Source organism: Aptenodytes forsteri, unplaced genomic scaffold, assembly GCF_000699145.1.
Source record: "Aptenodytes forsteri isolate BGI_AS27 unplaced genomic scaffold, ASM69914v1 Scaffold296, whole genome shotgun sequence".
NCBI lineage: Eukaryota > Metazoa > Chordata > Aves > Sphenisciformes > Spheniscidae > Aptenodytes > Aptenodytes forsteri.
In genome coordinates this window covers 3486332-3510034 of record NW_008796181.1, presented here as the reverse complement: position 1 = coordinate 3510034, position 23703 = coordinate 3486332, and the positions used below count along the sequence as shown (strand labels likewise).

Sequence of the window (23703 nt, the reverse complement as noted above, 5' to 3'; positions counted from 1 at the left end):
GAACTCACAAAATTTTGATGCCATTTGCTGAACAGATATTTAGCAAGTTTTAATGTACATTTTACACACACACGAAATATATAATATATATGCACATTACATATATATGTGTATCTACATATATACACACACAACCTATTTTGTTTGCTATGCTGTATCATTTTAGCTAACCTTAACAGATTTCTTACCGTACACATACAGTCCAGATGGTTTAAAGAGTTACTAGTGGAAGCCGAAGTGTATGCAGAGTACTAGTTATCCAAAATGCAACAAATCACAACAATTTTATTGCAACAATCACTTAGATACTAATTTTATTTTTTAGCTACAAAAATACATAGATTGATGGTAGTTACAGATGGAGACATGAGATTACATCAAGGAAGGAAAAAGATACCAGACCACTGGAATTTTTGGCATGTATAGTCTGGCTGCATCAAACAGGATCTTCTGGTCATCAGGCTCTTTCAAACACTTCATGTTATGAGATACACACTTACGCTGCATACCCACTTTACAAAAAGTGGATTTGGTATGTTAATGGCAATGCAAATGCTTACCTGCTAAGAAGAAAGGATCTCTTTCCTGAGGAGGCGGAGGAGGGAGTGGTGGTGGCGGTGGTGCTTGCCCTCTCCACTGGTCCTGGATTGGCAGCCTTGGGGCTTGGGAGAAGTTGGTAGGAACTGGTCCAGGTGTGTGCTGCTGAAAGTCTGGAGGGCCCTATTTAATAAGACAGAACTGAGATTAAGACTACCATCCAGGAATTTATCTATTGTCTGCTATAACTTTTTTCTCCTAAAAACACAATTGCTTTATGAGTTATCTCCCATCATCTGTACAAATTGGCAGCCCTTACTGAGTCATTCTTTCACAAGGGAAGAGATATTAAACGCCAGTACAGTATCTTGAAATGAATTCACAATGTTTTAATAATCACTAGCACCACAGGAATCCCATTTCTTCTCAAGCTTATTGAAATCCATGCAATTATTGACCTTCTTTCCCGTTAATCCAAAAAAATCGGAATGTCTACTTCAGAAGACATTCCTGACATTTATCTTCTTAAACCATGCTATTCTTCACCATCAATTTAGTACAATGTAAGCTACAGAAGTGAAGCAGCTTTACTTAAAAAAAAAAAAGGGGGGGGAAGGACAATTTATGGCATCCAGAAAATTAAAGAAATCATTTTTCAAAAGAAACAACAGGAGAGTAACACTTCTGCCTATTCACAACTTAGCATCTGAAGCATTATATGCAAGAGTGCAAAATTATCTTTCCTCCAGTACGTTTTTTTTTAAATGTAAAGTGAGCCTTTACATATTGCAGAAAGCAGGATGTTAATCCAAAAGCAGAACACTGCAGAAGCCACTTAATTGAGTAATTCACACTATCACAATTTTTCATTTTATATCAAAAGTTGACAAAATATGTTGGCAACCTCTGACAACTGGAAGAAGCTATGCCTCACATAAATCATTAACAAACATTTCCTTATTACGTGTGAGTAAATCAAATAAGTAATGAAAATAATCTAAGAACATCCTTGTTTTCCTCTTTACACAGATTCTGAAATCAGTGGTGACATCTGTTCTGTCTACATTTGATGCTCACCTTAAAGCTTGCCATTGCTGAAGACAAGCTTCCCAAAACAGATTTCGGAGCAAACACTCCCTGCTAGACTGAAATATGGTCATCAGCAAAGGACCAAACAACCAAGCTGCAGTGGCTTATCATTTATCTGTTGAGCTGCCCTCACCAACAGTATGCGCAGTCTCGCTCTATCCTATTTGTACTGCAAAAATATTAGCATTTTAGGAAAAGAATTTCTCACACAGCAAACATGGGTATTTGCCCTGGAAACTGAAGTCTACTACCGAAGTAGCACAAGACAAAGCTGCTTCACAACCTTCTACCAGCACAATACAACTGGGATTGGCAAGGCCCAAACAAGTAGATGAGAGAGGCACTAAGGATCACAGCCATTATTAAATCTGTGGCCTTCTTGAAAACACCTGAACAGGGATATGTGATATACTAAGACCTCTCATTTGGAAGCAAGACTGTGACTACTTATTTTATGCCATTGTGCAGCCATCAACTGTAAATACTTTTTGTTCCCAGAGATTAAAGCATCTATATCCCATTGCCAGTGCTCCTAGTCAGCCAGTCTCCTGTGGGTATTTCATTTAGTGGAAAGACATTATATTATACTCAAGCATGACAGTCCTCATAACATACATACTGTTTGTAGGAGGAGCTGCTATGCTTCTGCAAGCGAACAGTTACCAATGCAAAATATTCTTGCCACCTCAGAGGAGACTAACGCCTTTGAATTTCACAGGCTGGCTGCAAACAACAGCAGCTGGAGGAAGAGGGAGCTATTTGGGATGGAGAAAGTGACGTTTATTTGTCCCATCCAAATCGGTTCAGGTTGAGCTGAACGAGGCTGTTCAACTGCATTGCCCTTCCCCTGTGTTGAGCAGGACAGCGTTGGCTGCCTGCCAAAAGAGCAACTGAACACAAACCTTGAGGATCCTGACCCTTCGCTCCCAAAATGCACCTCTACCATCACTGCACATAGGAGCTGCCAGAGGTACTTTCAAACTAAGGTTAAATGCATTCCCTCATCTTGGAAGCCTTGGTGATAAAAGCTATTTCTCAAAGCACTGCTCTTACAGCCATCCTAGGGAACACACAGCGCTTCCGCAAGCCGCACGGCCTTGAGGGAAGCACCCAGCAAACCAACTGATGTTTAGCTATCTAGTTATTAGTTTATCACTGCATAACTCATAAGGTCATTGCAACAGAGGCAGGGGAGAAACCAGTTCATCAGGGCAGTTTTCACACAAGATGGTTTTTATCTTGCATCTTATTTACTGCACGTAGTCACATGAACATATTGTACCTGGGGAGAGAAAGCCGTCTCGACAGACAGCCTGCTTTTTCCTGTTTTCTGAGAGCTTGACTTAGAAGCTCTGAAATTCTCCCTGTATTTTTCTCTAGACACAATATATGCCTACATATATCTTAGTTATTTCTAAAATAGCCAGCAGAAAACAAATTATGTGGAAACTTACTGAAACCTGGGCTAATAAAGCATAAGCATCGCATATTTGCCACCCGAGCTGAAGAACTGGCAGCAGGAATGATCTGGCTGGGCTTGTTTCCAAGCACCAAACGGCACTGCAGTGACCATAGTCTCCTCTACCTACTTCTTCCAAACTCGATGTATTCTGCCCTGGTCAAGGTGACAGATCCTTATCAGTCTCTCCCCTCACTCCCAAACATCAGTTTTAGTGATAGGCTACAAAATACAGGCTTAGGCCAAAAAATAAGCAGGCATCTCCACTTCTATGACCAAATTTGTAACCCAGTCTCAAGCATCTTCCCCAAAACTAATTCTTTGTCCAATTAGCTTTACTGTTCTCCTGCTCCTGCTTGCTCTTCAGATACATTCTCTCATCCCCATCACGTCTTTCACTCTGCCCGCTGGTTCCTAATCCCACCATGGACCCAGCTTCCCAGCTCCCTGACTCCAAGCTGGTGGTCTGGTCTTGTGGCAGCCAGTCAGGAGCTCCTATTTGCCCCACCCAGACCCTGCCTTTCTTGCCTGTACACTTAGTCCAGGCAATTTCCCCTCCTTTTCCTGACAGGGAAGGAGAAGTAAATGAGCACAGGTTGAAAAAGATCCTCTACTTGTATTTTAAATAAATGGTTCTTCGTACCAGCTTTCCCTCTCCTGCCAACCCGTACCCTTGTTATGCCCAGATCTACCTCATCCCAAAGCAGCCCTGAATTGCCAATGCATGGAAAGTCCTGTTGAATTTCATACAGCTTTTATGTACTGAAACATCCTCAGTGCAGCCAAACTCAATTTGCTTCCTTGAAAAATTGAGCAATAATAAAACATTTCTAAATAACTCTCTTGGGCATTACAGTATTTTTCCACCGTTTCAATCTCGGAATGAAAGTATTCAGAAAATTTCAACAAAAATGATTCAAAATGAGGCAGGCTACCAGCACATCATCTTGGTTCAAACCACAGAAGTCTGGTAGTATTACACAACGCTGAGAGCAGCTTTATATTTCCCATCATAAGGAAACTTTAAACCCTTATGAAATAAGCTTTAGTTAAGTTTTAGAACTGAGTAATACAAGGTTATTTTAGATCTAAGAAAGAGACTATAGATTATTTACAGAAAAGTTACAGAAACCAATAACCAGCAAGATATTTTAGTGTTAAAAATATAAGCAATACTGATTTCAAGCTCCCTTCAGTACCAAAGGTGTCCATCCGGCTTAATTAAAGAAGCAAATATTTACTGTCCTCTAAATACTTTCACTGATTTTAAGACAAACTAACAGTTATCCAATTGTTATCCAAAAGCCGGTATCCAAAAATCCCAACAAATGCCCACCAAGATACATCGAGAAAATATTTTTTTGCTCTAGTTTTATTAGTGGTATATTTCATAAAAGTATATCCCACAACACAAGTTTGGGTCAAAATCACTCCAAAACACTCCAACAAAATCAGAGCGAGAAGGACGTATTTGAAGTTTGGAACTTTTCCTATTGGCGCCTCTCTTCTCACAGTTAAGAATTCTGGGTTTTTTTCACTTTTTAAGTAAGATTCCAGTTAAACTTTGCGGCTGAGAAGTTTTTAAAGATAACAAATACTTTCCAATCCTAAAGCCAACCCTCCTTCTCCATTTTGTATCTAAAGTAACACGAAGATCCTTTTTATGTCATGCAATGAACATGAGTTGTCCCTCAATGTCAGGATTCATTAGTGCTGAAACAATGACCCTTCCCTGCCAGAGCACTTACTCCATGCACAACGGAACAGAGGGTTGGGCTTTTTGAAACCTAAGTGTTTCAAAAATGGCAAAACTACAGAAGTACAGCTGACATAAATCACACCACAGTAAAGCTGCATGCTATACAGATAATTATCACTAAGAAATATCTACTTATTTGATCACTGAACAGATTTTAACTTTACGTATATGACATTTTGAAGAAGTACTAAAATATGACTGATCACATTTCTTGGCTGATAACCAAAGGCCAATCATGCAAAATTAATTGCAAAGACATTTGTTATTTGCCAAAAAATGAATTACCAATATTTGCTTCTAAAAAAAAAAAAAAAAATTAGTTTGATTCTCTTCCTTCTAAGATCCGTGAAAAAGACCGACCTTCACTTTTTTCCTAAACTAGCTTTGCTTCTACTATCCCCAAAGAGTGAAACAAAATTCTGACCTAAAATTACAGTAACACGGCTGGGGAGAAGCTTGTATTTTCAGATTTTACATTGCTGAGATTTTTAGTCTGAAAAAGCTTTCAAGACAATTCTAACAGGAATTTGATTGTGTGGCAGATTAATTTCACACACTACATGTGAAACTAAAACCCTAAGGTTCAACCAGAGCTACTACTTCCAGACACTAATGAACTTTTTTTTTTAAAAAGAAAATATGTAAACTATGGTGGATATTTTTCTAAATTATGAGGTGCTTGTCTATTATTCTGAAATATCATTACAATTTTTTTTCAATTTAATAGGAATACACTAATACCACAACTTTTACGTATGCCAAATTCTAATTATCCTAAAAATAGTACAAAGTAATGTAACAGTTCTCCATCACTTACAAGTTTTTGAGAGTGGTTTGTTTTTTTTTTTACTTAACAGTAGTTAAACTATAATTCTAGGAGTGGATTATTTTACCATTAGTGTTAAACACTACATTCCGCAAGTATTTGCTGCTAATAACTCCCAAGTGGCCTCTGATATTTTGTAGAAAACACCACACAGAGCTATTTAACTTCAAAAATTAATGAAGAGCAGGTGCAAAAGCCAGTTTTCATAATGGTCTATTTTTGATAAAATAAGCATACTGTAACATAGATGCATAATAAATCTTTATATGCACAGTAGTTACTCCCATTTTTCATGGTTTTGCTATCCGGACAGTTTCAAATTACAACCAACTATTCAGTACACACATCAACTAAGACTCCCTACAAAAAAAAAAATTTAACTATTCACCATTATTATACCTTTTAGGAAACTTCCCTACTTAATAAATCTCACAGTCTTCAAAATACCTATTTTCAAGTTAACAGGTTTCAATCAAACAAAAGGGAGAATTGTAAATTCATATGATCAGCCAAGGCTGCAAGGTTCTACATTTCAGTCCAAGATTGGGGCCAACTGTGACCCTGGGGGAAAGGACAAAATATTTACGTGCCTTTCCAGTGAGACCCCACAAGGCTGGATCACATTCATACAGGCAATGGTTTCAAAGACTGAGTTACCAAACGTCCGTATGAGAAGGACTCAGCAGAGTGTATACGGTAACTTTTTGGAAGAGTCTTCTCCCCTTCTCATTGTCATCAGATTGATTATTTTGTATCATTATTATTGATTTAGTATCATTATTGTTGATTATTTAGTATAATTACCAGACTGATTATTTAGTAAAAGTGCACCAAATTGCAAGGAAAGACTCCTGAACTGGAGCTTTTAGCTGGATTTAAAGCTAGTCACAAAAAGAGCACAGAATCAGAAAACAGCACAAGACCTGAAGCAGATGTACCCACCACGTCACAGTCTGTCCTAGAAGTCCTTAACTAACTGACGCATACCCCTTCACAAAACTGCAACCACTTCAGCACTGCAGTTCCTTCTAAACCACTACCTGCAGCCCTGGCGTTAACGAGAGAAATCGTAATTTTTGAAAGCTGGAGGGCTCTTGAACGGTCTTCTCAGTAAGGCTTTGTGGGCTGCGAGGGGGAACAGCTCTGGCCATTCTTTCTTATCTTCTGTGAAAGCCAAAACATACCAATGCCTGAACACTGAGAGCAAGGTACTAAACATCAAGACTTTTTTTAAACTACCAAAGAAAGTAATTTTTGCTCTGTACTTCTTCCTGTTTTTAAGGAATGTGATGAACTCTCATTTAATTTATCCTCTTAGAATTTTACTTTGAAAATCCTGAAGTATCTTTTTTTTTTTTATACAAGAACTGAGGTCTAGAAGGAAATTACATTGGAAATGGGGTTCTGTGTGGATTTCCAAAGAGACCACAATCACAGAAGTTTTAGAAATACTTAAAAGGAGAAGATAACTGCACACTGAAGTGCTACTGACAGGTATTTTATTGTCTTAAATCTTTAATTTTGTGAAGTTTACTCTGACCAAAAAAAAAAAACCCCCACCAACCCCTACCCACTCTTCCTCCCCACACACAATAATTTACAGCACCTCAGATTTGACATTTTTACACAATTTTTGCATGCCTGCAGGTTGCACAATTTCCCCTTTTACTAACTTCCATTATTCAATATAGCTAAGGCATAACTTACACCTTATCATTCACTTTTGGAAAAAAAAAATGCAATGCAAACTTGTTTCTACAATTCATTAGAGTTGTGAATAGCTCATTGAACATGACTTTCACACACTCAGGCAATCCCACCTTCTGAAAGAACACGAGATAAGGTTACTTTAATCCTTTCAAAGAACTGCACTATTTTGCCTTCCTTTTATCCCTTTAAATATCCTTCCTAGTTAAGAAATTAACATTCTCTCTCATACAATTCTTACACAAATTGTACTTTTACTTTTCTGCATCTCTTGTTAATTACATGATGTTATCACCAGTAATCTATTCATGAAGCACAGATAACTTTGCATACCAATAAAAGGGAAAACTTAGCATAAATTGCTTAGCACAAAGTTAATCTTATAAAGCAAGGAATAAAGAGGATCTAACAGCTATTATATGACTTATCAGCTTCTCTAAAAGGGTCACTCTACTTTTTTTCATGAGACTAATTAAATACCTTAACAATATCATTGAAACTTCATGAATCTTTCAATAAATTACACCCTGCCTCTACAACATGTTTTCATTTATTAATCTCACTTAAAATGCAAAGAGCTAGGAGAATCCCATTGACAGTTAAGCAGGGCCACTCAGTTAATTCTTCTTATATGGTTTAAATGCAAAGAATAATGACCACTATAACCTATGACAATTAAAACTATGGCCATCTGTCACAAGATGTTAATCCTCTTATTTCAGCAGCTACTAGATTTTTTGAAAAGCTTTCCTAAAACGCCTACCTTCTGGTGCAAGGAACTGACTTTCCATCCTCTTGTGCAAGAAGCCCTGCTACATATATCTTGGATATGGTTAAAAAATTTTCAAATAGAAATGTATACATCCCACAAACCATGGCTCTTCACATTCAAGTTTCATAGCATTCTCGTTTACTGCACACAGCATACAGAAATGGAATGATTCACTGAAATTTTATAATAAAACATATTTTGGTATTTCCTTAAATATAGTTTAAATGACTCATTAGTGTCCCTGTGATGTCTATGACAATCATGTAATTCCATCAAGGTGAACTAAAACCCAGCAAGCACCATGATTTTCCCAATGGATTTAGTATTATAAGAAGACCGTATATAAAAATTCATGCCTTAAATACATTACAATCAAGAAGGACAAAAATTAAAGTTCAGAGTGATCATAAAACTCAAGACAATGAATGTATGCTACCCATACATGAGTCCTTTCAAAGTTTCTGGAATCTATTTTCTGAGGGGAAAATGCAACGAGATAGCAAGTGCTGGTTCAAGTATGTGGACAGCCCAGACCCTAGTATTACAGACAGATTGAGTCTGAGAGAGAATGGGTTGATATTTTCCTCAACTGAGCCAAAAGTAATTTTTAATATTAAAATGTTCCATGTAACTTGGACAAGCTTCTCTTTGATACTACACAATTCCGATAGATAAGAAAGTGTGTTGGGACGTTTAGGTACAAGTCCAGGTCACCTGTAAGAGAAATCACCAATGCCTGATTTCACTGTTTAAGGTCCCAAAATGGAATTCAGCCATCATGGAAAATCAGTACAAGAAAGGAGAGAAAGGCATGGAATCCCTTGTTATTTAAGCCAACTCATGATAAAGTAGCTAAAATAAGGACACAGGTGATACAGAACAAGAAGGATACTCCCAGCACACTAAGACAATCCCAAACAGTTCAGAAGACTAAAGCTAAAAATAAGATCCACTTCATATTAAAAGTATCCCTTTTCAGCAAGTTTGAGGGCATCCTCCCCAATACATCAAGCAGGGACATACTCATGTTGCAAATGGAGACAAAAATAGTCACAACTTCAGTGTGTTTCTGTAAGAGAAGCAACAAAGCAGAATGGCCCACAAGCAACCAGCACTACATAGAAGGATTGCTTCACAGATAGGTTTCTTGGACCTCCATCTGCCCTACCATCGAGGTACATATGTTAGAAAAGGAAAATCTGCAGGACAAGTGGTCCCATTCAAGAACAATTCTCAGAAAACACTCAGCAGGCATAGGAAAGATACTGTTAACTAAATCCCAACTCTAGCTTTAAATTCCTAACACTTCTGATGTACAGAAAAACCATTCTCCCATCTGTTTTCTATGGATGAAGGAAGAGTGTCTCCAGCAGGAAAGACAGGCCATAGTAAGAAATAGCATGATGGACAAGTTGTAGCAGCTTGCACTGCCTGAAGGAAGAGTAAACACAAACCTCTCAGATTAGAGCACTAACCTAACTGATTTCTTAAACAGGTGTTTTAAACTAACTCATTTGGAAGACTCAGTTTCACTTTCATTTGTAATCCTCTTCAGGGGTGCGGTGTGGAAGAGTGTGTGATTATTTTTGTTTGGTGCCCTCTAACTTTTTAAGATTAAGTACAATATAGAAATATCACAAATAAAAATTGGAGATAAAGCATAAGAGACATTAGTGTCATTCAGAACGATGAACTCTCCCTTGAAAGAAGATAATTTCATAATCATTTTATTTAAAGACAATAAAATCCTCCTGCATATTTTTGTGCTGAAAGCTAACAGTTTTAGGGACGTGTAAAAAATTAGGGACCCAAGTTTTGCACCTCCTCTGCTTTCAGAACTAGTGAGATAAAACATCTAACAAAATTCATACCTTATCCTTAAACTTACCAGAGACCACTCTATGGAAATATTATTACAGTGTTTATTGACTAGTGTATCTTGGTGACCTGCAAGTCACTGATGATTAGAAACAACTCTGAGGTCAGAACTGGATCATGAATATCAAATTCAGGATTTCTACAGTAAACTCCAAGCTTGAAGGTGCAGTTATAGTTAATTTAAAAACAATCTGAGAACCTCAAAGATAAAATATATATGACTTGGGGATGATGCTTCTCCCTTCAACGAAAAATGCTCAGATTGCTACAAAAAAAAGTCAAGAAGCAGCCAGCTTTATAGAAGACAAATATTAGAATTGCTGCTAACCTGGACTTTGATCTGTATTAGAAAATGCCATTTCAGATCTGACTATTCAGTAGTTAAATTACCTGATTCCTGATTTTTAATTCTGTAAGGAAATCTCATTTTGGAGATGTTTTACAGATCTCCGACCTTGCAAACACTTTGATGCAAAAACTTGCATACCCAGAGCTCCCAATGGGCCTGCAAGTACTACTCACGTGTTGCGTATGAAGGACTGAACATTTTTTCCTTTTTGGGTATCCTACCGTCAACCCATAATATTCCTCTAAAGGAACTCATTTTACTGTAAACAGTAGTATGACTTACCTTTTATAATGAATGAAGCATTTTGTCCCTTCACATTCTAAAAGAAATGGCAAGAACTGAAGGTGCAGAAGATGAATAAATACCAGATTATAGTTTGGGGTTTTTTTTGTATTGGGATGACACGAATGTACTGAATTATCTTTTAAAAGGACATTTTCTCAGCTCAGTGAAAATACCTTAAGAGAACTATACTGTCATCTAGGACTCTATAATGTTATACCAAATATATTTTAGTTCTCCATTCAGTGTTTAAGCACTAGATTAGCCTTACTGCACTGTAGTAACAAGTCAATTGTATGTTTTAATTAGATTTCTTTATAAGTCTTGACTTCTGCAAAATACCTCTTTAATAGTGTCTAATTAACAGCTATAGAGCTATATGCATAATACTTTTTCATCTTTGCCTCGATAAAAATTTGTGCTTTGCTCACAGAGATTAAAAAAGTTCAAACTTATGAATATCAAATTCAGGATTTCTACAGTAAACTCCAAGCTTGAAGGTGCAGTTATAGTTAATTTAAAAACAATCTGAGAACCTCAAAGATAAAATATATATGACTTGGGGATGATGCTTCTCCCTTCAACGAAAAATGCTCAGATTGCTACAAAAAAAAGTCAAGAAGCAGCCAGCTTTATAGAAGACAAATATTAGAATTGCTGCTAACCTGGACTTTGATCTGTATTAGAAAATGCCATTTCAGATCTGACTATTCAGTAGTTAAATTACCTGATTCCTGATTTTTAATTCTGTAAGGAAATCTCATTTTGGAGATGTTTTACAGATCTCCGACCTTGCAAACACTTTGATGCAAAAACTTTGCATACCCAGAGCTCCCAATGGGCCTGCAAGTACTACTCACGTGTTGCGTATGAAGGACTGAACATTTTTTCCTTTTTGGGTATCCTACCGTCAACCCATAATATTCCTCTAAAGGAACTCATTTTACTGTAAACAGTAGTATGACTTACCTTTTATAATGAATGAAGCATTTTGTCCCTTCACATTCTAAAAGAAATGGCAAGAACTGAAGGTGCAGAAGATGAATAAATACCAGATTATAGTTTGGGGTTTTTTTTGTATTGGGATGACACGAATGTACTGAATTATCTTTTAAAAGGACATTTTCTCAGCTCAGTGAAAATACCTTAAGAGAACTATACTGTCATCTAGGACTCTATAATGTTATACCAAATATATTTTAGTTCTCCATTCAGTGTTTAAGCACTAGATTAGCCTTACTGCACTGTAGTAACAAGTCAATTGTATGTTTTAATTAGATTTCTTTATAAGTCTTGACTTCTGCAAAATACCTCTTTAAGAGTGTCTAATTAACAGCTATAGAGCTATATGCATAATACTTTTTCATCTTTGCCTCGATAAAAATTTGTGCTTTGCTCACAGAGATTAAAAAAGTTCAAACTTCATTCATACATCAAAATCACAGTATATAGTTTTATATATATAAAAAAAATATATATCTATATCAAAACTTTTTTACTGTGAGGGTGACTAAGCGCTGGCACAGGTTGCCCAGCGAGGTTGTGGAGTCTCCATCCTTGGAGATACTCAAAAGCCGTCTGGACACAGTCCTGGGCAAACAGCTCTAGGTGGCCCTGCTTGAGCACGGGATGGGACAAGATGACCAAGTTGGCCCCTGCCAACCTCAACCATTCTGTGATTCTGTATTTAGCAGGTACTAAATAAAGCTGAGACTGAAGAAAATCTAGCATCATTAATACAGGAAAAAAAAAATTTTTTTTTGAAAATCTACAACTCTGGTTTCCTTGGCAGTGCTACGTAGCAATTACTTAACAGAAAGGTAAATGACAATAACTATGAAATATAAATGCACAAGTTTTCTGTTTGATTTTAATATCTACAGAGCACGTGTACACTGGAGCTAGCATAACAAGTTAAAGGGTTACTGCATTTAGAAACCATCTATTTCTTTCTTATTTAATAGCTGTTACCATCATCTTTAGCTGCTGCTGCTCCTCCTGCAGATGGGAATTCATTGATATGATTAAATTTGATGGTATGATAATGTATGGTAATCGTGATTAATCAGAAGCCCACTAGCAAATGGAGGATGTTGGGTATTATGTCACCTGCATTTTAAACTGCATTCCCTCTATGCCAGCCTGACAATATTTGACAGCTGGAGGGATCTCATGCTGCATCTGCTTGCTACTACTTATAGATCTGAAAAGAGAAAGTGCCCATCATTCCTTCACTATCTTAAGTGCTGTAATTATAGGGCTTTGCAGTGAAGTTGTGAAAACAGTAAGTGTTAAAAACAAAAGCTTTTTGCTAGCTGCTGAACAAGCTCTGTCTCACATCTGCAAGGGCTATAATCTGAAAGAAATGTAATTTGATGCAGCAGTCTCATTCAAACATGATTTGCATGAAATGCTGTATAAAGCACTATCCAAGAAATGTCAATCAACACCACCTGATACCATGTATCCTGCTAAATGAAAACAAAATGCTTTCTACACTACCTGTGATCTGCCACTGCTACACAGTAATAGAGTGAAAATTTCATTTACTGTTACTCATTATAGTAAAGCCATAGCTAAAGCAGAATAATTGTGAGGAAGTAGGAGAATCATTTTCACAGGTGGCTTTTTATTTCCATTAACAGTTTGTATCCTACATACATACTGTTGCAAACATGTACTAGTTACTAAATACCATTACTTACTAAATATCAGTTTAAAACAACTGCCTGTACTCAGATGCAGGATTGTTTAAATTGTCCTTACTGTGAGTACTGGAGAATGAGCTATGAACTTAGTAACAGTTGCTAAAACCCTTATTCACTCGTAGCAACTCACGACCAAATTTGAAATAATGGGAAAAAAATTTTACTCCCTATTTGCATTTCCCACAACAAACAGCAAACACTATTGCAAGGAGTTTTGTTTTGAAAAGCACCACAAATTTCTGCTTCTACATACTGCAAGAGGTGTTTACATAAAGGCACACCCACAGACCCAGGTACATTGTAATATCCATTAAACTGACCCAAGTTTGCTAAAATGGTGTTGTAGGCTGATCCAAGTCAGTCTAAGGGTCACTTTGGGGAAAAAGCAGTAAATAGTATTCTAATGTACCTTTTATAATTAATTTGTATAGCACTAATACATTGTTTGTCTAAAAGAAATGTTTCAAGCAAGTGGCAATGAAGGACAGTGACCTCCGTTCTGAGCAACAGCTGGGCACCTGTTTAAAAACCTCTCACAGATTAAAGCATGAAGAAGTTTAAAAGCAGTGTATGAATTTCAAACAACACCTGAAAGCTCAGAATTCATCAAACTAAAGCTTTCAGTATGGTGAGAAAAACTGAATCAAGACTAATCAACTGCCTTTCACAGCATCCATTTAAGACAACACCTGATGTCCTGGAGATCAAGTGGAAAAACGTTGAATGGGAATATAAAGAAAGTTTACTGAGGTTTTTTCAGGTTAAGGGAAAAAAAAAAAAATCAAGTATTTTTTTAGGATAAAGATGATTTTGAAAGGAAATTGTAAGGTAAGTTCCAAAACCAAATCACGTCAAAACCCCCTGGGAACTGAAAAGACATGCGATGTAGAATATTCACAAGGGCCTGAGGCCAAGTTGCTCTATTAAAGTCTTATTTTTATACTGGATAAAACATAATTTATGTTACACAATTCAACTTTTTCAGACTTTAATTCAACAGTTACCTGAAAGGTATCCAGTGCACTAAGGTGTCCTATCAGACAAGAAAAGCTTTGTGCATTAAAAAGTATCACAGCCTTCCTGGCATAAATTAGTCAGGCGGACACTAGTGCCAGTTCATCTTGTGCTTTGTGCCACTTCAGACTATTCCTAACTGCAACTCTGAAACTCAAGTTGACTAAAGTTAATAAAATGTGTCTGTGGGATGGATGCCTGCCCAGCTCGCACCACACCCAGGGTGTCAGGTTAAGCAGAGAGGTTAAAGCAGAATTTATCCCAATTTCCTGAAAATTCTCCTGGATAAAGATGCACAGCTGTGTTAACAGGCCCTGCTCTCTCTACAGCAGTTTCAGGGGAGGATCCAGGGCAGAGACAGAGGGGGAATGGCCTCAGATCTGAGGAATTCCTCTCTTCTGCCTTGAGCAGTGTGAAGCAGGTTCTCCCCAACTTCCTCTTCACTCCAAATGCCCCACTCCAGCCCCAAATTTGGATGCTAGGGATACCTCACAATTTCTGGCTGAAGAACACTGACAGTGAAAACACCTTCCATCTGCCATGCCATCCCAAAGTAGGCACGACAACACTTGTTACACTTTGATATGTCCTTAAAAATCTGCACACGTGCCACACACGAGTATTACTTCAGCATTCATTAAGTGAAATAAATGATGTTTTAAGTAAAAAGATTTTATAAATTTTTCTTCAGGCAAACATTGTCTGAAATATTTCAGACACAGACTGTGCTGGTGGATTCACATAAGGGATGAAAAGATCTGGACCATCAACTTAGCTCCTAGTTTTGTATTAAGTAATGATGTGGCCTCTATAATAGCAGCAGCCTACATATAAAGTGTTTAGAAACACCTCTTCCATTTTCTGTTTAATTTCTTTTTCCCTTGTTTTACCCCATCCTTCTTCACAGAACGCAGGAGTTGAAAGAGAAATTGGCCCAGATAACAAACACCAGAGGACAGGAACCACAGTGGTCCCTCTTGTGTAACAAGAAAAAACACAGGCTCCATACCTGCACTGGGGCACCCACAAGAATTAGTAATTTGGTCAGAAAACATGTGAAAAGTTCAGAAGACCCATACAACTAGTTTATGAATAAAGTCTTCTGTCACCTTCCTTCAGCCCCCGAAGTAGACTGTTATTTGTCAAATACCAACTGTGACACTGAGACAGGAACTCAGAAAAAAGCATCTTAACCACTTTAAAGCAAAGGCAGATGATAAAGCAAGACCTTCAGAAGGACTCTGCCAAAGAGGTTAGCTTAATCTGTTCTTTAAAACAGTTTAAAGAAAACACGCAGTTAGCACTTGCACAGTTCCAGGTTAATTCAAATACCTGGAAAAATACTAGCATCGACTATGCTTGAAGATTGGATTACTATCAACTACAGCCACCTGAAGAGTACAATTTAGACAAGCATAGGAGCCTTCGCAGAGCTCAGGTCTTTAACTCCCAGTTACTGCAAGTTCACCGTGTTTCTCAGCTGTAACATGCCTCAGATCCACCATTTATTCAGTCCTAATCAGTTGAATATAGCTCTCAAACATCATTCACACTAAGTCACCTCGAACGCTTACAGAATAAGAGATAGACAACTTCCTTGCTTGATTTAAGATTACTGTAAATGTTAAAATAACTCTAAGTAGGGAACACGGATTCATTCCATTATGTCCTTTCTAGTACTTTCTCTCTAAACATTTCAGGAGTTAAGCTTTAAGAAAGAAATAATTGAACAATGAGCCCTATCCTGAAATATTAAGATTTAGATTCACGGTTAAGTGAATTTAATCAGTCCCAACTCCAAGCAGGTTCAATCCCGATCAACATTACCCTGATTTAGTGCTACAGCATTTCTTATAATTTAGAACTCACACCAATATGCTAATGTGCTCATTACAACTTTGTTCAACTCTTCAAGTACATCCTTCTACAAAAGGCTCTAAGAATTAACCATTACATGGTTACAAGTCACTTCATTAGCCCTAAATTAATAACACCTGGTTTCCAATGGATCTACGACTTGCAATTGATTAGCTCTTATTGAAGCTCTTCCCACATTCGGAGCACACACAGACGCTCTGTGCTGAGAGGTTTCTCTCCCAGATAAGATAGGAACTCGGAGGCAATTTTTCCTTCAGTTAGGGCACTAGTCACTTCTAGGTCTCTCCCTTGCAAGAATTTCATTACCATTAATGTTTCCACCTCTGCCACATTCAATCAAAATAAACCATCCAGTTCAAACTTAAAGGGGAAAGCAGGCTACAAATATTTAATTCTAACCCCACAGTTTTTTTAGAAACAAAGCAATCGGAAAAATCAGTTGACCATTATCCTTTGATTAGGCAATCCTAAAAGCAAGAGCAAATTCAAGTTATTACATATCCAGAGATTCTTTCTACAATGAGGAAAAGGATGAATGAACTACAGTGTGGAATACTTCTTTGATCTTTTTCAAATGGCTTGTCAAAGTTGTCTAACCATTGCTATATTGCTCTAAGTCAACATTTATACATAAACAAGTGAATTATAATGGCACAAAGGCATTTGACATGTAACAGAGCAAAAAAGGTAGTTCTGCAAGATAAAATGTTCAAGTCAAAGTAAATTTGTCTTCAGCACAAGAGCTAACATACTACACCTAATAAAACAAACATGAGGTATGTACACAGTGACACTTAATTCCTAATCCTAACATGACTGATAACCTATGCAAAATTTATAAAGTACTTCATAAGGGAAGTCCGTATTATACCCATTTTATAACTCAGTGAGTCATGGAAAGATTAAGTAACTTTCTCAGGGTCATACAGCAGGTTACTAGCTGAAGTAGAAAAAAAAAACCCCAAACACTCAGGGCAACCAAATCACAGTACTGGATCCTCTTAGTTAAGCTAGCCCCCCTCCTCTTTATGAAAAACAAATTATACTGACTCTTTGCTAGCGCATTGCTTACATAAAAAGGCAGCAAGCAGTAAAGTATTTTCCTTCAGGCAAAAGGAACAAGAGTCCTACCAAAAATGTTCAACCTATTTTATTCCCTTTTAAAAACTGTTGCATGCAAGATTAGCTAGGTTTGCAGTACTTCTCAACTTGCAAAACCAAAAGTGAACAGAATTAAAATTTAATTTCACAATTTAAAAAAAATTAATTTCAATTTTTTCTACACTGATGTAAACACACTTCAAAGATGTCAGTTACAATGCCTTTACAGATATTCCTTGTCCTCCCAATTTCTTTTCCATCCCAAATTGTGTTTGTTGGCAAAGCAACTTAGTGTCAAAGGAAAACAAATGCGAGATACTTGTTTCCATAAAAAATTAGAATTACTTTTAAAATGTTAATAAGGTCTCCACGTAATACTAAAGGCTGCTGAAGAAAACTATTTCCTCTGAAAACTGCAGTATTTTTAACAGAAAAATATCTCCAGTTATAGTGTTGATGATGACATTCTGTAACATGAGTTTACTTAATGAAACTGTGATTTTACTGCTTAACCTTTTTATACTTCACAGAAGAAACATGGCAATTTAAAAACTCAGTTACTGTACAAAATACGGACATCACAATTCCTCAGCTAGATGTCCTGTACAAAAAATATTCTGCGTCAAAACCAACCAGGTATGCACATGGTAGTCAAAAGTCACAGAAGGTTTCTGAAACCTGCTTCTTTCAAATACATCTGATCTCTATGCAAGTAATTCACTGTGTGATGCTACACAGATGTTCACAAACATCTACTATCCTCCTTCAACACTGCACACATTAACAGAGGATAATTTTTGTGTGTTTTATATATTTGGGAAACATAATATATGGGTCTTTATTTGAAAATATTTACGGCAATATTGCACAAATTATTTATTCTTTTGTTTATTTTGATACTCTGCAAACCATTTGAACTAAAAATTTATGAAAACAAAACTGAAATGATGAGAAAAGGTCTAGAAGTATGCACTCTCTCCATTCACAGAGCTAAAAAAAAAATTATCAAGTGCAATCAGCCTAGTGGAGCAGCTAGGTGCCTTGTTTGTTTTGGAAGTTAGAAACATATGAGAAGGCAAGGCCATGCAATGCCATTCCCATTTTTTATATAAAAACATGAAGGCATTTAAATGCCTGAATTAATGATAAAAATGAGATTTTGCTGATTTTTACAATAAAAATATATATACTGCTTTTTAAGCTTAGGGATTATTTCAAATAGCCTTTTATTATATCAAATAAAATAAGGATTCTATTTATACAGAGAGTCAAGTAATAAAATGAAGCCCATACTCCTTAAGACAAGATGCATTCACGCCTCTCCCACTGGAGAGACTGGTTCAACAATTTTACAGTTAAACAGAATTAATTCTACTCTCAAAAATCCATTGACCTTAAGCTTTTAACAAACATTTTCAACTGCAGAGTGTACTGTCAATATTTACAAATCCTTAAAATTATATTTCCCTAGAACAGCTTTTATTTGCTATATTAATATTTCCTTGCAAATGTATGCTTATCCATATCAGAGAAGAAGAAACAGCTGCTACTCACAGGAAATCTCTGGGGTCCTACAGCAGGTCTTGGCTGGGCTGGAACTGGCAGCAAGGGCACTGAAACAAGAAGCACCTTTTAACACCGTTTGTTTTACCTAACAGTTGTTGCTGTTATTTCCAAAAGCGGTTGCAATAAGAAGCCATGATTAAAATCTGCTACATTTACCCTCACACGTCACAGTTCCTACAATTAACTTTAAGCAACCATTCCCTCCCCCGCAACATGCAACAGGGCAATTAGGATTCTCCTAGTTAATCTACATAATTTAATTCTGCATTTTCCAGAATTAAATTGCTCCTTGTTGCAGGAAGGAAAACTAGAATACTTATTCAGCCAAAGACGTCTCCTAGACAAAGCTGACAGAGACTCGTAACGTAATTTCATGTTTCAAATAGAAGGATACATGATTAATTTGCCTTCTCAACTTCATGCCTCTCAAGATTTCCTAGGTTATCTCCCAGTCTCACCACCAACCTCCCACAAGCATGGGCATGGGAGGCTCTATCTGGTATAAATCACTGTTCATAGGAGGGTAAAATGAGGCAGACAGTGGCAATTAACAGCAAGCAAAAACTACTTAACCTGGCCTTGCCACAGTAATGGTATATGCAACTGTGATCACTGTGCTGAAAGAAAGACTACTATTTCACAGAGACACCAAGAAGAAATAGGAGACACTCCTCCTGAAAAATAACCTCCAAAATTAGGATTTCAGGGGCATTAACCTGGATGACTTGTCCATATAACTGCATTTCAAAAGACTAGTCACAAAAAAAAAAAATCCCGAAACATTCACTTAGTATTATGGCATAACGCACAAAGTATCTACTGCTGATCACCTTGGGGACTGAATCTTTATTTGAATCCCCAGTACAAAGTGCAATGACACATTTCTCATTTTCCAGTGCAGTTTTTTTCCTCGTTGAGTTCTTTAAGTGTTAGAAGTACAAATGTTCAATGTTAAACAGAAGGCCTAGAGAAGTTTAAAGCACTTCAATCAAACAGCACTGAACGTGTTTGCTCATTTACTAAAAACTTTTAGTAAATTTATTTTTCTTCAATGTTTTTAGCATTTCTGAAAGTGACAGGGTTAAATATCAACTTTGTAGACAACTACTGTATTACACTTCAGAGCAGGAAAGATGTTAAGAAACACACCCAACTCCTCCCTTAAATTAGCTGCATTTCCCAACATCGAGTTTGATAAGACGCCTCAAAATTCCCTTTTTCCTTGGTAACTGAGGCACAAGAACTAATGCATTAGTAATTATTCTTAGTTCATGTCCATGTCTGGCTTCTATCCACTTTTCTTAAGTACTTGTGGTTTACTAGTTCAGGGACTGACAGGGTAAACTAATTGAACCAGTCTTTCAGCAAGGAAGGACTGCGTGCAAACTTTGTATCAGGTTACACGAGAAAACTAGTTGGATAGTCTTATCTTGGCTTCTAATGAACATCTGTCAATATCAAACAGCCATGGCCACCTGGAAAAAATTGACAGGGTGCTCTTGACAGACCTAGGACTAAAATAGCTCAGGTATTAGAGGTCAGAGAAGCACTGAGAAAAATTGCATAAGGTGGGAAATGTAGAGAAATGTCAACTGAACAGGGCACTTGTGTCTATTTCGGTATCCTGCCTCTGGCAGTAGCATATAAAGTTATATATATTTATATATTTTAAGCAAATGAATTTAATACTCATGAAAGACAGTAGTTCAAACTCTGTGCCCTTTCAATCCTTGGACACTTGCTGAAGCAGCAAAGAAGTCTCAAATAAGCATTCATTTTCCTGATGTCAAATCTTCTGTAGGTTTGATAAGTATGTTTCAAAAATAATACACAGCATGTTGTTAGACACTATTTTAAGAAGATTAAATTGCTTTTGGCCGTAAATTCCAATGCTATACCTGAAAAGATGAAGAAACAATTCCCATAATGATTATTTAGTAGAATTATAACATCATTTTTCCGAAGACACCAAACAGTTTTTAAAAGGTAAATGGCATACTAATCGGCCGAGCTGCCATAAACTGCTTGTTAGTTCATATCAATTTTGGCAGCACCACAGTATCCTTGAAATAGTTATTTGTGGTATAAACATTAAAAGGAAAAAACTCAATACCTATTATCACAGGTTGAATTAGTATTTCATAGTACATCTATGTACAGTCCTCCAGCATTTGTAAATTGATCATACTCAAATTTGGACATGCATTCAGCTAAAAATTACTACTTACAACTCAAAACTGATTTACAGAATAGGACACAAAGAAAAGAGAAAACTATAATGACAAGCAAGCAACTAAAAGACATGGGATTCAAATGTCACAAAAGGCACAACTGAACGCCAACTGAACAGTATCTGCAGCAGGTATGCGCAGAGGCTCACATAACCGTTTTAGGGGTTTTGATAGACTGAGTCCTTCTTAATCATTTATGAAGCTTCAAAGACTAAAAATAGTAGAAATTTGTTTGAAACAAAACTGACTTGAAAGTAACTATTTTTTTGAACCAAGATTCAAGGCTGGGCAGGGAGATGGTGGCCACTGTAAGAGATTTGCCTTTGAGACATCAAAGGAATAAGCCAATGATAGGATTCTTCAATAGTGCTTCAACTCACTTTCAGGCTGAAGTAGCTGGCTACTAGAGCTCTTATACGTGCTATTTTATTCACATGAAAATTTCATAACAATTTACAGGAGGTCTGAGTCTATTTTAGAAAATACTGATACACTCGACGCATTTCAAGACTAACTCAAACCAAAAAGATGTTGAGAAAGTATATTTCTATGATTTGCAGTTAGAAAAAGTGTCCCTGGTGCTGACAATTAAAAGTATGTGAGCTTAATCCTGCCATAAAATTAGAGAGAAAAAAAAAGCCAGTCTACACTAAAACATGACAGCACACCATTAAATTACCAGAACTTAAGTGTGCATATCATGCACTTCCAGACATGGCATTTTTAGCTTCCAGGCATCACATTTTCAACAACAGAATCCCCATAAACTTTGCACCTGTCTGACTGTACTCTCCAATGTGTAAAACCCCTCATATATCTGGAAATACATTCAGCCAAGAAGGGGCAGGACATCATCAAGAACATTAAGTCAATCTGATCTTTCATACTTCCTGTTACCCTGAAATAAATGATGCTGCATGTGAAACACATCCTAATATTGTCAACTACCAGTCTCTGCTTACTGGGGCCTCAAGCAGACAAATTAAACCGAGGAGGACTTTTTAAGAGGAAGTTTAGAACAGCTCTCCCTACACTAGAATTTCTGTCTACCATTTGCCTGCAGTGACTGCTTAAAAATTCATCTTAATATGCAAATGCCATTGAAGATTTTAGAATTATGCTCATCTTCCCTGAAAAAGACTACTGGTTTCCTGCACATTTTCCTTAGGTGTGCAAATTTGTACTTTCATGTAACAAATTGTACTGCTGCAGACTAAGAGACTGAGATGGCCACTACTCAGCCACTGCAGAAGACTCAGCTCTAATCAAGAAAATTAAAATTCTACAGTGATTTAAAAGATTGCATTTAATAGTACGCTGCACACCTATTAGCAGAAATATTCAGTAGTCTTGCCGAGGATTCCTTCAGTAAAATGGACAGCACAAAGGTATTTCATATGAACCAGCCGCCATCAAAACACATAGCAAAGATTTTCCTCACTGAAATACAGGTCTTACACCATTCAAAAATAGCCCCATTCTCCGGGGCTGCTCATTCTGAGAAGACAACTAGACTTTTACCAGTCAAGAAATGAATGTGCACACAAAGTCAGCAGGTGTAAGATCTACAAAAAAGACTACAAATCCAATATTGAAGATCTCCTAACATGCAAGAGGTACACAACTTTGTTAAAATCAGGATCTGCAAGTAAAGACAGAAAAAAAAGACTACACTCAAGAAAAAGCAAGGCCCCTGGGATACCCACAGTACCACAGATGCAGTGGTAAGGCTGAGACAAGCCTGAAGCCACCTGATAACGTGAAAAACCTCAGACAAAAGAAAGAAGACACACTGGTATACTTTTGACATTAGGCAAAACCCAAAATCCTCAGTAGCCATTGCTGGCATTAGGAGGAAACTTGTTCAACCTAGATGCAGACAATTTGTTGACTGTTTCATGGGGGGAGAGAGGAGAGACATCTAGAATAGTCTAAAACCAATTTTTTCTTTTCACAAAACAAGAACTGTTGCTTCGGACATGTTAGGAAAATGCACAGAAGGCATAAATCCAAGACTAAAGGACCTTTTGGACTGTTCCAGATAATCTGTCCTGATGCATAATTTGGTGGGAAGCACTGATTTTATTAGACAGGAAAAAGTGAAATAATCTCTACAATGCAGCTACTATGAAGCCATCTGTGAGAAGCCTAATAGATCTCTATCAATTGGCAATATCCTACCCTGCCAAATTCCTACCTTTCATTGGTCAAATAAATGAAGCAAAGATAGCTTTGAGTTCTGCTGATTTGAAGGGGGGAAAAATACAGACAACCTAATGCTAAATATGTATAAATATATAAGTATATATACAAATATATATAAATTAATATATAAATATATACATATATATAAATAAATATGTATAAATATATATGTATTTCTTTACTTTGTCTAGTAGCAACAGAATCACAAATCAGAGCTATATAGGTGTCTTTTTTTTTTTTGTCCTCTTAGGGATTAAACACTTTCCAAATAAGTAGTAACGTTAACAGCTCATTCTGAGAGCTGCCCTAAAAAGTGTAGCCCAAGGAGTGCTTGTGTTAAGT

General features: G+C 36.9%; 1 protein-coding gene across 1 annotated transcript in view; it reads right to left on the bottom strand.

The window, feature by feature from the left end:
* The window catches only part of RBM33 (RNA binding motif protein 33), a gene marked incomplete at its 3' end in the record, with an annotated part of 81968 nt that overhangs the window by 27392 nt on the left and 30873 nt on the right, over positions 1–23703 (bottom strand). Inside the window, exons 10-11 of the mRNA XM_019474253.1 lie at positions 18914–18972; positions 561–720 (exon numbers count right to left, since the gene is read on the bottom strand). Of these exons, the coding sequence (XP_019329798.1) occupies positions 561–720; positions 18914–18972 (219 nt within the window). The remainder of the gene's footprint in view (positions 1–560; positions 721–18913; positions 18973–23703) is intronic.